Here is a 14565-nt window from a genome sequence, read left to right on the forward strand (position 1 = left end):
ATCTCACTTGGCAGGCTAGCACTTCCTCCTCTTCTTCTGTTGTGCGTGCATTATGTGTGGTCTGCTCCTTTGGTCTGAACTCGTCAGTTTTTTGTTTTTTTGTTTTTCCAGAGACAGAGTTCTCTCTCTCTTTGTTGTTTTTGAGACAGGGTTTCTCTGTGTGTAGCCCTGGCTGTCCTGGAACTTGCTTTGTAAACCAGGCCGGGCTCTTATCAAAGTTTTGGTAGGCTATGATATGTATTTGCCCTCTTACTTTATAAACTTAAACACCGTGCTATTTCCCAGAGTAACTGAGTCACCTGAAACTACCTACAATTTCAAACATGCTAAGGATTCAGGAACCAGAGACTAATACTGAGCCCAGTCATAGACAGCAGGCAAAGAGGGAAGAGAGACTCTATTTCTTTGTTTCTAAATGCACACACACTCATTGATACAAAAGGGTGGGGACCACTTCCTATTATACAATGGGACTTGCTAAAGTCACCAAGAACTGTGTTGTGGCTTGTCCTCCCAGTCATGAAAATAAGAATGCTTGTTATATCCTTTATGATGAAGAAAAACAATGACTACAATATTGTTTATGAACCTGTTTAATTTCTTCAGTGGAAAGATGACAGGCGCGTGGTCATCAAGACATAAAGTACTTAGATAATCACAAGACACTACTTAGTTCTAAAGGCAGAATCAGAGCTCTTCACACGCCTCAGAGGGAACAACTGACAAGGTCCCTGAGTACATCTATTCCCAACTTAGTTAAAAGCCTGGAACTCCCTGATATACTCTCACTTGCACAATACATGGAAATTGAATGACAAGTCCAGCGGGGCAAAACCAAAACATACAGGCTCAGATATTAGCTGTAGGAAAGAGAGGAAGAAATACCCTTGTCGAATATTACTTTGACTATGTAAAGGTGTGCTACATTTGTTTATGTTGTGGACTATTACTCTATGTAAAGGTGTGTTACATTTGTTTATGCTGCATTTGTTTAATTATGTAAAGATGTGTTGTTTTACCTTTGCCTGCCTAAAGCACCTGACTGTGTAAACAGAGACTGTGCTTTTGTTTCCTGGCTGCCCAGACCCAAATAATCACACAGAAACTTTATTAATTACAGCACTGTTTGGCTAATGGCTCAGGCGTATTCCTTATTAGCTCCCACATCTTAACCCCTTTCTTTCTTTCTTTCTTTCTTTCTCAAGACAGGGTGTCTCTGGTCTCTGTCCTGGAACTAGCTCTTGTAAACCAGGCAACCAGGCTGGCTTTGAACTCACAGGGATATGACTGCTTCTGCTTCCTGAGTGCTGGGATTAAAGTCATATGCCACCACTGCCTGGCAAATTAACCCATTTTTATTAATTTATGTATTGCCACGAGGCTGTGGTTTACCAGTGTGGCATGTTACTCCTTTGTACATGGCAGCTACATGGCATCTCTTCGACTCTGTCTACTCTCCCTCTTTGTCCCTATTTGAATTTCCCACGTGGCTTACTCTGTTAAGCCATTGGCTGAAACAGCTTTATTCATCAACCAATAAAAGCAATACATATACAGAAGGACATCTCATATCATGATTGGTCTAATAAAAAGCTTAACAAGCCAATAGCTAGGCAGTAGACGGATACATGGGGGCTGGTGGGCAGAGAGAATATGAGGATGAGGAATTCAGACTTGAGAAGTAGGGAGATGAAGGGAGAAAGAGAGGGAGACCCCTGGGGCCAGCCAAGCAGCTGCAAGTCAGCCAGCCAGACACAGAGTAGGATATACAAAACACAGATGAAGAGAAATAGGTTAATTTAAGTTAAGCTAGTGGGACAAGCATAAGACCAAGTATTCATAACTAATAATATTTCTCCATGTCATGATTTGGGGGCTAGTGGTCTGAGAAAGCCTGCTACAGTACCCTAAAAACTAAGTTGATTAAATATAGAGGCATTCTTTTCATTTTGTTTTTAAACAACCTGGAACTCATCATGTAGTGTAGCTCAGGGTTCAGACACATAGCAATTCTTTTGCCTCAGCCGCCCCAGTGCAGAAAGCACAAGAGCCGCCATACCTGGTTTAAATTGGTTTCCCCAAAGAGCATCATAAACTGAGCAAGCTGGTGTACACTTGCCACCTCAGCACTGGGGTGGTAGAAACAGGAGAATCACAGGTTCAAGGCCAGCCTTGCTATAGAAGAAACCTGCCCCCAAATCAGTCTGCACCTAGGGAGCAGGGATGAAGACAATGGGTGAAAGGAGAGAACAAGAAGGAAGTCTGGAAGTGGGCCTGAGGAGAGGAAGTGACACAGTCACTGATCAGAGAGGGAATTCCAGTTAGGCGAGGGGAACTGCAATCCAGTCACCTGGGAGAACCGATTCTCTAGGCTCAGTGTCCTCGGGAGTAGGGGGCGAGAGGCACAATGCTAACAGTGTAAACATCATCCCAGCGGAGAAGAAAACTGTGTACAGTTCAAGTTGTTACCCAGGCTGGCTGGGAAGTAAGATTGTAATCTCAGTACTTGGAAAACCGAGGCAGTAGGATCTTGAGTTCCAGACTAGGCTATACAACAAGACACGGCCAAAAACCACCAGAGGGATGGGATAGTTGAGGAGATACTTCAGTGGGCAAAGCCACAAACCGTGTTACTGACATGTAGACAACGCATTTGTAAACGTGGAAACAAAGTTTTAAAAACTCTTTTGGGGAGATACTTATGCACAGGTGTGAAGTATAAAGTCAGGATGGTTGGTATTAATTAATTTGCTCACAACAGGACTGGAAAATGTAAAGGCAGAGAGAGGAGAGAGATGTACAACTCAAGGGTGGGTCCATGTATCCCCTATGACCCTCTGCCTCCACCCCCCAAAGGCTGGGATCACAGACAAGTGCCACCATGCAGCCCACTTTGGACTCTGTTCTAAATCTGGAGATGGCTAAAATATTTAAGCAGAGGTGACAATCAAACCTGCCTTGGAAGACTAGTCAGGCGGCAGGGAGAGTGAGGTGGAAGGGCAGAAACCAGAGCAGACAGGAAAGAAGTTTCTGAGAAAGGCCCGGGTGCCCGGGTTAAAGGAATAGGGCAGCCCACATCTTTAATCCCAGAAGACTGCCTGGTATCCAAGTTTGGGGCCAGCCGGGTCTACAGAATGGGTTCCAGAACAGCCAGGACTACAGGATAACACACAGAAACCCTGTCTCGAAAAGCAAGAAAATGCACACCACGGAACTTAAAAATCTGACCTTGTATGTGTGTATTATTTCACTCTAGAGCCATCTAAAGATTAAGATATCGCCACTGTTCATTTAGTTTAAGTTGTATTCATAATACTTTTGTTCTCTGTTTCAATCAAAATTTCTGCTACTAATGGACAATATATGAGCTCACGTCTAAACATCAGAGTCCAACTATGGGTGTCTTTGAAAGTTACCTTTTCCCATGCACCCACCATTCTCAGGACTCAAGATATCACTACTTCTTCCAGTTAAAAAGAAAAAAGAAGAAAGAAAACAATGCTTAAACTCCCCCAAACACAACCTATCTCAGAATTATAAAGGCTGAAGACAAGTTACAACAGGCAGCCAGGAGCACTGAAGCGGGACCAAAGACGCAGGTCGCGGGAAGCCCCGGAACTAGTGTTAAAGTCGGAGGAATCTGGGCCATTTGCCAAAGGTGAACGTCCCCCTGGATCCCGGAGACTGACTGGTGCTACGACACTAGAGGTAAGGTGAGTGACAGGCAGAGAAAGAGGCACGATCCTTTGGGGGTTGAGCAAAACGCGCGAAGAATTCCACAGAGAAACGTCAGGCATTCCTGGGCAGGATACGCGGGGCTTGACCCCAGCCCCGTAGGCGAGGTCCTCACCGTTCCCGATGACATCTGCGAGAAGTAAACAACACGAAAGCCCGAGGCCCACGCGCTCCGCAAAGTCCCGGTTGCACCCGGGAGGCCACTGGTGCTGAGTCGGAAAGCCGGGGGAGGGGCGGGCGCCGGTGTGGGGGCGTGGCCCAGGCGTTTCCCCGCCCCCAGAGCGCGGCGCATCCTCAGTGCACCCGTCTAGGGTGAGGCCGGACTCTATTTGGTTATCCGGCCTGCGGCCGCCGAGGCGTCCGCTACCCGGCGTGCCGTGCGCGAGCCGGCGAGCGAGCGGGCGGGCGAGCGGCGGCGCGACGTCTCTCCTCACCCGTCCCTCCCCCTCCCTCCCTCCCGCCGCGGTTTCCCCCCCCCTTTTCCCAAAGTGAGTGAGTGAGACGGGCAGATGGAGGAGGGACTGTAATGGCGGCGGCCGGCAGCTCCCTGCTCTGATCCGCGGCAAGCACACGGCAGCGACCCCCCTCCCCGGTCCTCTCCCGGCCGGCCCCCGCCCTGCCGTCGGCGCGGGGCCCCCGTCCCCGACCCTCCCCGCAGCTGCCGGCGTCTGGCTCTGCGCCCCGGCCGGGGCCCCGCACACAATGGACGAGCTGGCCGGAGGCGGCGGCGGCGGTGGTGGCGGCCCGGGGATGGCGGCCCCTCCCCGGCCGCAGCAGGGACCCGGGGGGACCCTGAACCTTCCGCCGGGAGCGAACGGAGCGCCGGGCGGTGGGGGTCCGGCGGCCTCCGAGGCGGCGGGGCCCCCGCCAGGCCCCGAGCTGTCCCGGCCGCAGCAATACACCATCCCGGGGATCCTGCACTACATCCAGCACGAGTGGGCTCGGTTCGAGATGGAGCGGGCGCACTGGGAGGTGGAGCGGGCCGAACTGCAGGTACCTGGCCGGGGGGAGGGGGGCGAGCGCGGGCTGGGGGACCGGGGCGCGGGCCCCGGGGGTGGGGCCCGGGCTGGGGCCAGCGCCCTAAGGGGCGGAGGGGGACCTACCTGAGAGGCTCCGGCTGGCGAGCGGCGACTGCCTTCCCGGCGCCCCCTCCCCCGCTCCCGCAGCGGCCGGCTCCCTGCTCACAGGCGGCGCGCTGCGGGCATCCTCGGGGCAGCCATTTTGGCTTTTAGCATGGCGTCTGCGGGGCTCCTCCGGCGGCGCCTACCGGGCCTCCGGGCTTGGGACAAGCGCCTCTGAGCGCCAGGATGGCGTGGGTCCGCTGGGCCCCGAGTTGGCTCTTGTTGGTCCTCTTGAGGTTGAGCCCAGGCGCAGAGGGCCTGGGCTGAGCGTCTCGCCTACTGGCCCCGGCACCCCCTTCCGATGTGGCGTCCTGCCCCCTCCCCCGCGCCTCGGGACGCAGTTGCCCCTTGACAGCCGCGCCGCTTCGGGCTGCCACCTCGCACAATGGCTTGCGGCCCGCCGCCGAAGTTTGCCTTGCCACCCTCAACTTTTTAAATACCCGGGATGCCGCTGTTCTCACTTGGATTTCCTTAAGCGCTTGATGATTCATCAACACTTTTAACTGAATTTCCCTCTTTTGAGTCGGCTTCTCTTGACTTTTCCTTCCACGTCCTTGTTTTTAATCATACAAAGCCCAACTGGACTCCCTTCAGTGGATTTATAAAATGTCTGCGCAAAAAATTGGTCTTAACCTTGAAGCAAAACGTACTTTTTGTTTGGTCCGAGCTGAAACGACGCAAAATGTCCACTTAATGTAAACCCCTGATCGCCTTGAGTTACCCTAAGTTTTGAAAGATGGTAGTTTCGGGTTCTTGTCTTGAATTTTTAAAATTAAGTGTCTCTGTTTGAAAGGATTATTTGAGTTGTAGGATAGTTGCATTTAGTTTTAAGTTCTTTCCAGGGTATAACTTGAGTTTAGAATAAAAAGGCATGCATCTAAACGTTGCACCTGTTCTTTTTTCCTTTTTTTTTCCTTAGACTTAGGAATTTCGGATGTAAGCAGTATTGTTCATACACACACATACATCACACCTTTGGTGAGTTTAGGAAGAAATAATGTTGAAACAGGAGGTCGATTAATGTAGAAGAGGTATTTTCACGGGGCGTGGAGGCGCACGCTTTTAATCCCAGCGCTTGGGAGGCAGAGGCAGGCGGATCTCTGTGAATTTGAGGCCAGCCTGGTCTACAGAGTGAGTTCCGGGACAGCCAAAGATTCACAGAGAAACCCTGTCTTGGAAGAAAAGGTATTCTCAATAAACACGAATCTTCAGTTTTCATTACATTGAATGAGTATAAAGAATTTCATTCAAAAATTAAAAATACTCGGCTGTGTAGTGGCACAAGTCTCTAGTCCCAACACTCAGGTGGTTCTCCATGAGTTCAGGCCACCCTGATTTACATAGAGAATTCCAGGACAACCAGAGGTACATAGACTCAATCTCAAACAGAAAAAAGTAAAAGAAACCTAAAATATCAGTAATGTTTTGTTGACAAAAGCATCGCAGTCAAGTGACTGAACCAGTAAGTATTTGTTAGAGGGTTTCTCTGTGTATTCCGTAGCTATGTAGACCAGGCTTGCCTGTCTTCGAAGTGATGGCATTAAAGGTGTGTGCCACCATGCCCAGCTGTGTGTGTGTGTGTTTATTTTTTTAATATTTACTTCTATTATTTGTATGTGTGTGCCTGAATGTGTGTTTATGCACCACATATGTACAAACATCCTCAAAAGTCAAAAGTGATCTTTGGATCTGTGTAGTTATGGATGATTAAGGAGCCATCATATGGCGATGGGTATTGAACCCTGGTCTTCTGCGTAAACAGCAGTTTTTCTTAACCGTGAGCCACTCTCCAGACCCTAATTGTTGGTCTTGCTTATTTGTTAGGTTTTTTTTTTTTTTTTTTTTTTTTTTTGTGACTTAGGATCTTATATCTCATGCTAGCCTGGTACTAGGCCAGCCTCGAACTCAGATATTCACTTGCCTCTGCTGGGGTCAAAAGCATGCACCACCACAACAGCCTCTACAGTCTGTGTTATGGTTATTTTGAGACAGAGTCTGTAGTCTCAGGCGGCCTGGAACCCACTATGTAAAACAGGCCGGTTACCCCTCTTAGAGATCCATCTGTTTCTGCCACTTACCTGCTGGGATTAAAGGTTTGCATCACACATCCAACAAGCCAGTAAACTTTTATTCCACAAAGTGGGTTAAGTTAAACTTAAAAATCTTACATATTTTATATGGCACCTTTAGTTGATTCGGTAGTTTTAAGATTGTTAATACTTTTGTGTTTTTGAGATAATTTTCAAAAAGCTTAAGTGAAAGTTGCTCAGGATTTCTTTATTACGTGTAGATTTAAAATTTTGTGGTCATATAACTTTCTAGTACAGTCTGATGCCAACTTAATGTTCCATGTGGGTAGACTGAGGTTAGAGTATTCATTAAAATATGTGTTGAGGCTTTTGCTTACTTTGATAGACCACCAGTTTCTTATGTGGTTTTTGATCCTTGTACTGTTCATTTTCATTGATTTTTCAAGTTAGCAATTGAATCTGTCACTCAGGCATGGTTGATGTAAAAGCTAAGGAAGCCTCTTGTGTCCAGATTAACAAATTTTACATTATTGAAATCTATGTTGTCAGCCCCTTATTCCCTTTTCCTTTCCATTGTTCCTGCCCTTTACAGCAACAGAAAAGGACTTTAAGGATTCTGTTGCTGGGCTTCTTTCAGATAATCTGTTACCAGTCATTTTGGAGGGTGGGATAGGGCTATGCAGCAAAAGCTGCCTAGAACCTGGTACGTGGCTCACACTGACCTTGAATGCTATTATTAGTCTTTAATTAAGACTGCTTGTGAAGTATGCACTTTAAAGTTTTATGTGTTGAAATGTATGTCTAAAAATGTATGTAGATTTAAGCTATAAATTTAGAGTTATTTTGGTACTTTCTTAAAAACAAGATAACTTCTATCATTTTTATATAGTTCTGAGAGCCCTAATCATCTACACATTATTTTTTGAAACGGTATCTTGTAATGTTGGCCAGTCTGGGTCTTAACTCCTGAGTTTTAAGTGATTCCCTATCTCAGTCTCCCAGGTAGCTGGGTTTAATATATGATCACACTTTTTTTGGCTGTGCTGGAGACTGAATCCTGAGCCTTGTGCATGTATGTAGTGTGTCTGGTTTAGATCTTCCACAACACTCCTGGGAGTCGGTTTTCACTTTCCGCTGTCGGTTGTCAGGCTTGTCAGCAAGCTCCTTTACCTCTTAGCGATCGTATCAGCCCTCCAGATTTTCTTTGTTCTGTCACACTTACAGGTTATCCTCAGTTTGTAATATTGCCCCTTATGAACATTGTAGAACACAGGTTTTTGTTTGTTCAGTTTTTTTTTTTTTTTTTTTGGCTCATGATTGACCTTAAAATTTCCTAATCCTATGACTTAAACACTGTATTGGGCTTAAGCTACAGTTTCTACTGCTAACTATTTCTTCCCCAAAGTCTTTTCCTATAGGGGTGGTTGTGTTGGGGCACCTATTTGATTCTGGACCTGAGAAGACAGGTGGACGTCCCTTGAGTTCCAGGCCAACCAGGGCTTCATAGTGCAACAGTCTGTTTGAGACTCTTCACTGGCTTCCATTCTCTCATTCCTTGTTTTCCTTTTACCTGCTTCAGCACCTCTGTTCCGATTGGAGACATTGTCTTACTACGTATCCCTGGTTAGTATGGGTCTCAACTCTGTAGCCCAGGGTGGCCTCTTACCTTACCTTCTCCAGTAAAAGGAATAATATAGGGCATCACCAAGCACAGCCCACTTTTTGCAATATTTCCTCTTGTTTGTTTCTAGTTGTAATCTGAGGTTCTAAATGAACTTGTATTTCACTATTATTTTACCAAAAAAAGTCAAATTTTTACTATATTTTATTATTTTGTGTGTATGTGGGAATGTGCATGAATACAGCATATGTTTGGAGGTCAGAGGACCATGTGTGTCCAGGGATTGATCTTAGGTCAGCAGGCGTGGTAGCAGATAGATGCCTTTATCTTTTGAGCCAACTCCAGGGCTGGCATCCAATTTTTAAACTACTATACTTACCCATTTCATTCTGAAAACTTCATGGCAAGGTTGGTGGAACTGGCTTCTTTCTAGCTGAAATGTTGGGGCCCAGAGTTTAAATAATGTGCTCAAATATGCTACTGGAGACAGCAGAAAGCAGAGCTGGGATTTAAATCCCAGGACATGCTTTTAGCTTCCGGATGTTTCAGACTTGTTTGTAAATTTCCTGTTTAACTTTTCTATCTCAAATTCCCCTGTTCATCTGTTAAGCTGATTTTGTATCCCTGTTCTCCCTGCAAACCACGCCAAACCTGTTCCATTAATATTATTACTAGTAGTTAGTGAGTCTTTTCCGGAGTGTATGCAGTCTCTTGAGTTTCGTTGATTTTTCTTAGTTACTTATTTAGTAAATGTGTGCTGCTTTGGGCTGCTTGCTGGGTATATAATTATGTATGAAACAAAGACTTTACCCTTAGGGAACTTGTTTTGTAGAGAATAAAATGCTTCAAGTGACAAGTTAAAAGAAATGGAAAAAATAAATGAGATTGAAACTTGTATGAATTTTCAGTTAATATTTAGTACTTTACTGTGTGCTGGATTAATGTTTCAAATATATGCATAAAAATAGTCCACGAACTCTGGATATTATGTTCTTCAATATACGTTTACTCATCTCCCTCCCTTCTGTTTCTGAGCTAGGGTCTCTTGTACCCTAGGTTGGCCTCAGATTCTTTAGGTAGCTAAGGGTGACCTTGAATTTACCTTCTACTTCTCCAGTGCTGGAATTACAGTTGTAAACTGTTTTTATGGTACTGTGAGGCCAACCCAAAGCTTCATGCGTATTAGGCAAGAATTCTACCTACGTTAAATCCTCAGCCCTTCATTTAATTCTTGCAAAGTCCGTACCACCATGTAGTTTTAGATCTGAAGTTTAAGAAATACTGAATCATATTAAGAACATTACACTTGGGAGAAGCAGCAAAAGTAGATATTGCTGAAGGAGGAAAGAGGCTGTTGAATAAGGAGGACTAGATTAAAATGGTTGAAATGGCCATGTAAAACAGGCTCATCCTAAAATAAATTCTCACTGAAATTTAATTTGAGTGGCTTATAGTACTCCTGCATATACAGTGACATGGAGTCTCTTTTAGCTTAAAAAAGGAAGAACGTAAGAAAGTTTTGCCTGGATAGCCTATGAAGTCTGACCACTAACCTAAGGAAATAATCCTGATTTATTCTGTGCGTTTTATTTTACTGCTACTCCAGTCTTTGTTCATAGGGCTTCTCTTACCTGAATTCCCTAGTGTAATCTAAACTTTCTTTCATCTGGTGCCTGTTTTTTAAGTTTATCCTTTACAATATACATATCGTATTGTCGTAACCTTGCTTTAGTATTTTATTGTAGAGTGATTCAAATATATGTTTTAAAAAAATAGAGTCTGTGATCTCCTATAAGCTCTGTTACTCATCTTAAAGAATAGCCCCTTATGATCAGTCTCTTTGTACCCTGAGACAAGGTCTCTTGTATCCCAGGCTGGCCTGTGTCTGTGTAGAGGAGGATAATTGTGAACTCCTGAGACTATTGGGGTTCTAGGAGTGTAACATTATACCTTGTTAATGTGTGGTCATGGGGGTGGAACCCAGTGCTTTGTACATACTGGGTAAGTACTCTGCCAACTGAGCTATAGCCTTTTAATTGATCAGACTTGTTTTAAGTGTTTCTATCCATTTGTCCTCAGCTCCTCTCTCTATCCATCTCTCCATCTCTATATCTATCTGTGTCTGTCTGTCTGTCTGTCTGTCTGTTCTTCCTATCTATCATCTATCTATCTATCTATCTATCTATCTATCTATCTATCTATCTATCTATCTATCTATCTATCTATCTATTGACAGGGTTTCTCTATCCCTGACTGTCCTGGAACTCTCTCTGTAGACCAGGCTGACCTCAAATTTACAGAGATCTATCTGCCTCTGAGTGCTGGGATTAAAGTCATATGCCACCACAGCCCAGCTATCTCATAATATTTTGATGCAGATCTTAGGCCCATGTAATTTCACCTTTTCTACTCTAAAGCCTATGTGTTGGCTTATACTTGTAATCCTAACACTTGGGAGGGTGAGACAGGAGCATCATTGTTAACTTGAGACCGGCCTAGTTAATCAGTACGTTCTAGGCTAACCTGGGCAACAGAGGGAGGGACTGTTTCAAAGCAAAGCAGAGAAAGCATTATATATTTTAAAAGATGGGTTATTAATATTAAACGCAGCTACAGCGTGACTACTATGTCATATTGTTGATAGATTAATTTCTTGATTTTATCAAATATATTGTTTGGTTTTTCCAACTAAGTTATCTTTGGAGTTCTTTGAATCAGGATCCACATTGTGGCCAAGACCATCTTCATCTCTTGGTAACTTTTGTTCAAGAAATTAGTCAATGAGAAAAGGTTCAGCTGATAGAAGTGCTTGCTGCCAAGCCTTATGATCTCAGTTTACTCTCTGGGACTCACATAGTAATGGTGAGAACAGGCTACTGTTAAGTTGTTCTTTAACCTTTGTGTGTGTGTGTGTGTGTGTGTGTGTGTGTATGTTTGTGTTTGAATATATACATGTAGACTCAACATGATACACACACAAGAGTGGGACGGAGGCAGATCACTGTTTGGTTGAAGGTTTTTGGAGTTTGGATGTTTGTTGAGCAACCTCCCAGTGTTGTAGTTTTTAGCTTGTTGTAGTGCTCTGCTTGCCTTCCTTAAAACTTGGTTTGGCTCTAGGGGCTTAATCAAAGTTGTTTTGCTTTTTTCTGTTCCTCGTGGAGGGTGGGGTGTGTGGAAGGCAAGTCAGTTTTCCAGGTGGTGGTGAGGAATTGACAGAAAGGCACATGGTCAGTCATTAGCTTTGTTTTTGTGGCATTAGAAGCTATTTGATGTTAGGGCTTAGGAATGGTCATTCATAAGAACCATCATTATTATTTGTTGTGAGATATTTGTACACTGTGTGAAGGTTTTTTGTTGTGATTGGTTCAGTAAAGTTCTGAATGGCCATTAGCTAGACAGGAGGTTTAGGTGGGACATCCAGGCAGAGAGAGGAAAAAGGAGGAAATAATTGAGGTAAAGGGCAGACACCAATGAGATATGGAGTTGGGCATACAGAATGAAAGAAAGGTAAAAAGCCACATAGTAAAACATAGATTAATAGAAATGGGTTAATTAAAGTTATAAGAGCTAGTTAGGAACAAACCTCAGCTATGGGCCTAACTTTCATATGTTTGCAGATTGGCGGTCCAAAGATAATTGAACAAGAAAGTTTGCTACATAGGGCGTTCAACATAGGACTTGAGAAAGCAGTCTCCCGGGTAGGCTCCATGTACAGAGGTGTGACTCTTTTTAAGAGACCCTCCTACTGAGCACTTGAACTGGGTTTATGAGTGGGTGGGTGTGCTACTACTTGGTGGGAGACTAGGTAGAATTGCCTCCTGGAGCCTAGACCTATTGACCCGGCTCCAGGCCAGCAGGGCTCTGCAGGCATGAGGCTCCGCTCTTGGTAACCTGAAGGGGATGGAGCCAACAGCCATTATCAGCCATGTGCTAAGCAGAGCCATGCAGTGGAAGGCCTAGCTGCCTCCTGCTTAGCAGTTTAAGGTTTGGCTCACGCATCAGAGAACACTGGGAATGCGCGGGCACAGAAAGTTAGAACCAGATGGAGAAAATCTCTGAACAGACATATGCTTAAAAATGTGCTTAGATTCTGAAGAAAGAAAAGGTGTATAGAAAGTCTTAGAAAAAAACAGTTTAAAAATAAGAGTAAAGTCTTTAAAGAAAGAGTAAGGTAATTTTTACAAAAACATGTAAGAATGGGAAATACATAGGGCATCTGGGTTCTGTATGGTGTTTTATTGACTTTGAATATTTTGAATGCTGATGAGCGAATGACAGCTCCTGAAAAAGAGACATTGGATTATAGAAGGGACTGCTGAATTAAACCAGCCTGTATACTTTAGAGATGTCTTGGCATCAAAATGGAAGTTGGGAAGTATGTTGCATTGGGGAAAATGTTTCCATAGGAAACAAAAAGTTAGGATTCTCTTCAAAATGAATGAAGATCCAATTTGATTGGGGGAGACCTAAAAATCTTGGCTTGTGACATGAAGAAAGAAACCAAGAAAGACTATAGGACAGGTGACATATATGCTGATTCCTTGATGTGGGAACAGCCCTGAGACAGGATGAGACTTGATAAACCTTGTTGGCTACAGAGCCCTCATGACTTATTATATGCCATCCTTTTATATGGCACGAATTAAAGTTTGGTTATACAATCTAAACAAATTTAGAAAGTTAACAGATGCCTTTTACCTTCTCAAACATGAAACAAAAAATCATCTTCAACTGACTTGTATGCACTGTATTTTTCATACTTGTATTAATGCAGATATATATGTTGCCTTTGAAAGTTTGTGTGTTTTCAGATAAAAGGGACCAGACACCAGTAAAAATAGGTAACTCAGGTGATCCAGCCTCTCAGAATGCCTGTTTTCTCAAAATTCTTCATCCAGAGCCACTTCAAAGCTCCTAGCTGAGGTGGTCCAACCTCACACACTACACCAGCCAGGACTTTGGATAAGCCTTGCACTTTCCCATCACACAGAGACTGGGCAAAAATAATACAGCTAGCTCTTCCAGGACTTGACCATTATCCCAATTTAGGGTCCCCCAAAGATGCTGTTGTCACACATTCCCAAAAGGTGAGGTGGGTGATTTTGGTAGGTTATCGATGTTTGTCATCATTTTGGGGTGTTGATTACAAGTTGTTATTGATCATGGTCAGAAAAAAAGCTGAACCAAAGAGATTAGATTCAGGAGTCTTGTTCTGAAAAGAACAAAGGGGGGGTATAGAAATGATAGAATAAATTGATAGATTTTTAAATCTACTTTCAAACTAAAAAACTAATAGTTTCAAATATTTTACATTGATTTGGACTTTTATATATTGATACAAATTAAGGTTATTTTTGTAGCTGGGCAGTGGTGGTTCATGCCTTTAATCCCAGCACTCAGGAGGCAGAGGTGGATCTCAGTGAGTTTGAGGCCGGCCTGGTCTACAAGACCTAATTACAGGACAGGCTCCAAAGCTACAGAGAATCCTATCTCGAAAAACCAAAAAAAAAGTTTATTTTTGTTATACTGTATATATGTTTCTATTATTTAAGGTAATATACCCATGCAGCTCATTTAACAGTATAATGTAAACTTCTAGTCCTTAAAAGCTCTTATAAACCATTTAAGATAATTAAGAAATGCAGGTTAATAGTCATCTCTAACAATCAAACTTGTAGCCATATTAGATATGCTTTCAAGATTAAACAGATATATTTTAAATAGATGGTCTTCAGACACTTTAAAGATCTATAGAATATGGCATTTAAAATGTTCTAATAACCGGGTGGTGGTGGCACATGCCTTTAATCCTAGCACTTGGGATGCAGAGGCAGGTGGACCTCTGTGAGTTCGAGGCCAGCCTAGTCTACAAGAGCTAGGACAGACTCCAAAACTACAGAGAAACCCTGTCTCGAAAAAACAAAAAAAAAATGTTTTAATAACATAGGGTCTGGGGAGGTGACTCAGTGGTTAAGAACACTGTCTGAAAAAAAAAAAAAAAAAAAGAACACTGTCTGCTCTTACAGGGGTTCTGAATTCAATTCCCAGCAATCATATG

General features: G+C 43.9%; 2 protein-coding genes across 6 annotated transcripts in view; one reads left to right on the forward strand and one right to left on the reverse strand.

Moving 5' to 3' along the window:
- The window catches only part of Ap4s1 (adaptor related protein complex 4 subunit sigma 1), a 43604-nt gene extending 38446 nt beyond the window's left edge, over positions 1-5158 (reverse strand). For 2 of the 3 annotated variants that reach the window (XM_038337797.2, XM_038337795.2), the window contains exon 1: positions 4839-5158. The gene's annotated coding sequence lies outside the window, so the exon portion shown is untranslated. Of the gene's footprint in view, positions 1-3850; positions 3965-4838 lie in introns of those variants that run through there. The other variant, XM_038337796.2, reaches the window with a different exon arrangement.
- Strn3 (striatin 3) overlaps positions 4262-14565 on the forward strand; it is an 86792-nt gene continuing 76488 nt past the window's right edge. The window contains exon 1 of one of the 3 annotated variants that reach the window (XM_038337792.1): positions 4262-4728. In XM_038337792.1, the coding sequence (XP_038193720.1) occupies positions 4438-4728 (291 nt within the window). In that variant the 5' untranslated portion in view covers positions 4262-4437. The remainder of the gene's footprint in view (positions 4729-14565) is intronic. The other 2 variants (XM_038337793.1, XM_038337794.1) reach the window with 2 other exon arrangements.

The sequence above is a fragment of the Arvicola amphibius genome, chromosome 7 (genome assembly GCF_903992535.2).
Source record: "Arvicola amphibius chromosome 7, mArvAmp1.2, whole genome shotgun sequence".
Taxonomy (NCBI): Eukaryota; Metazoa; Chordata; class Mammalia; order Rodentia; family Cricetidae; genus Arvicola; species Arvicola amphibius.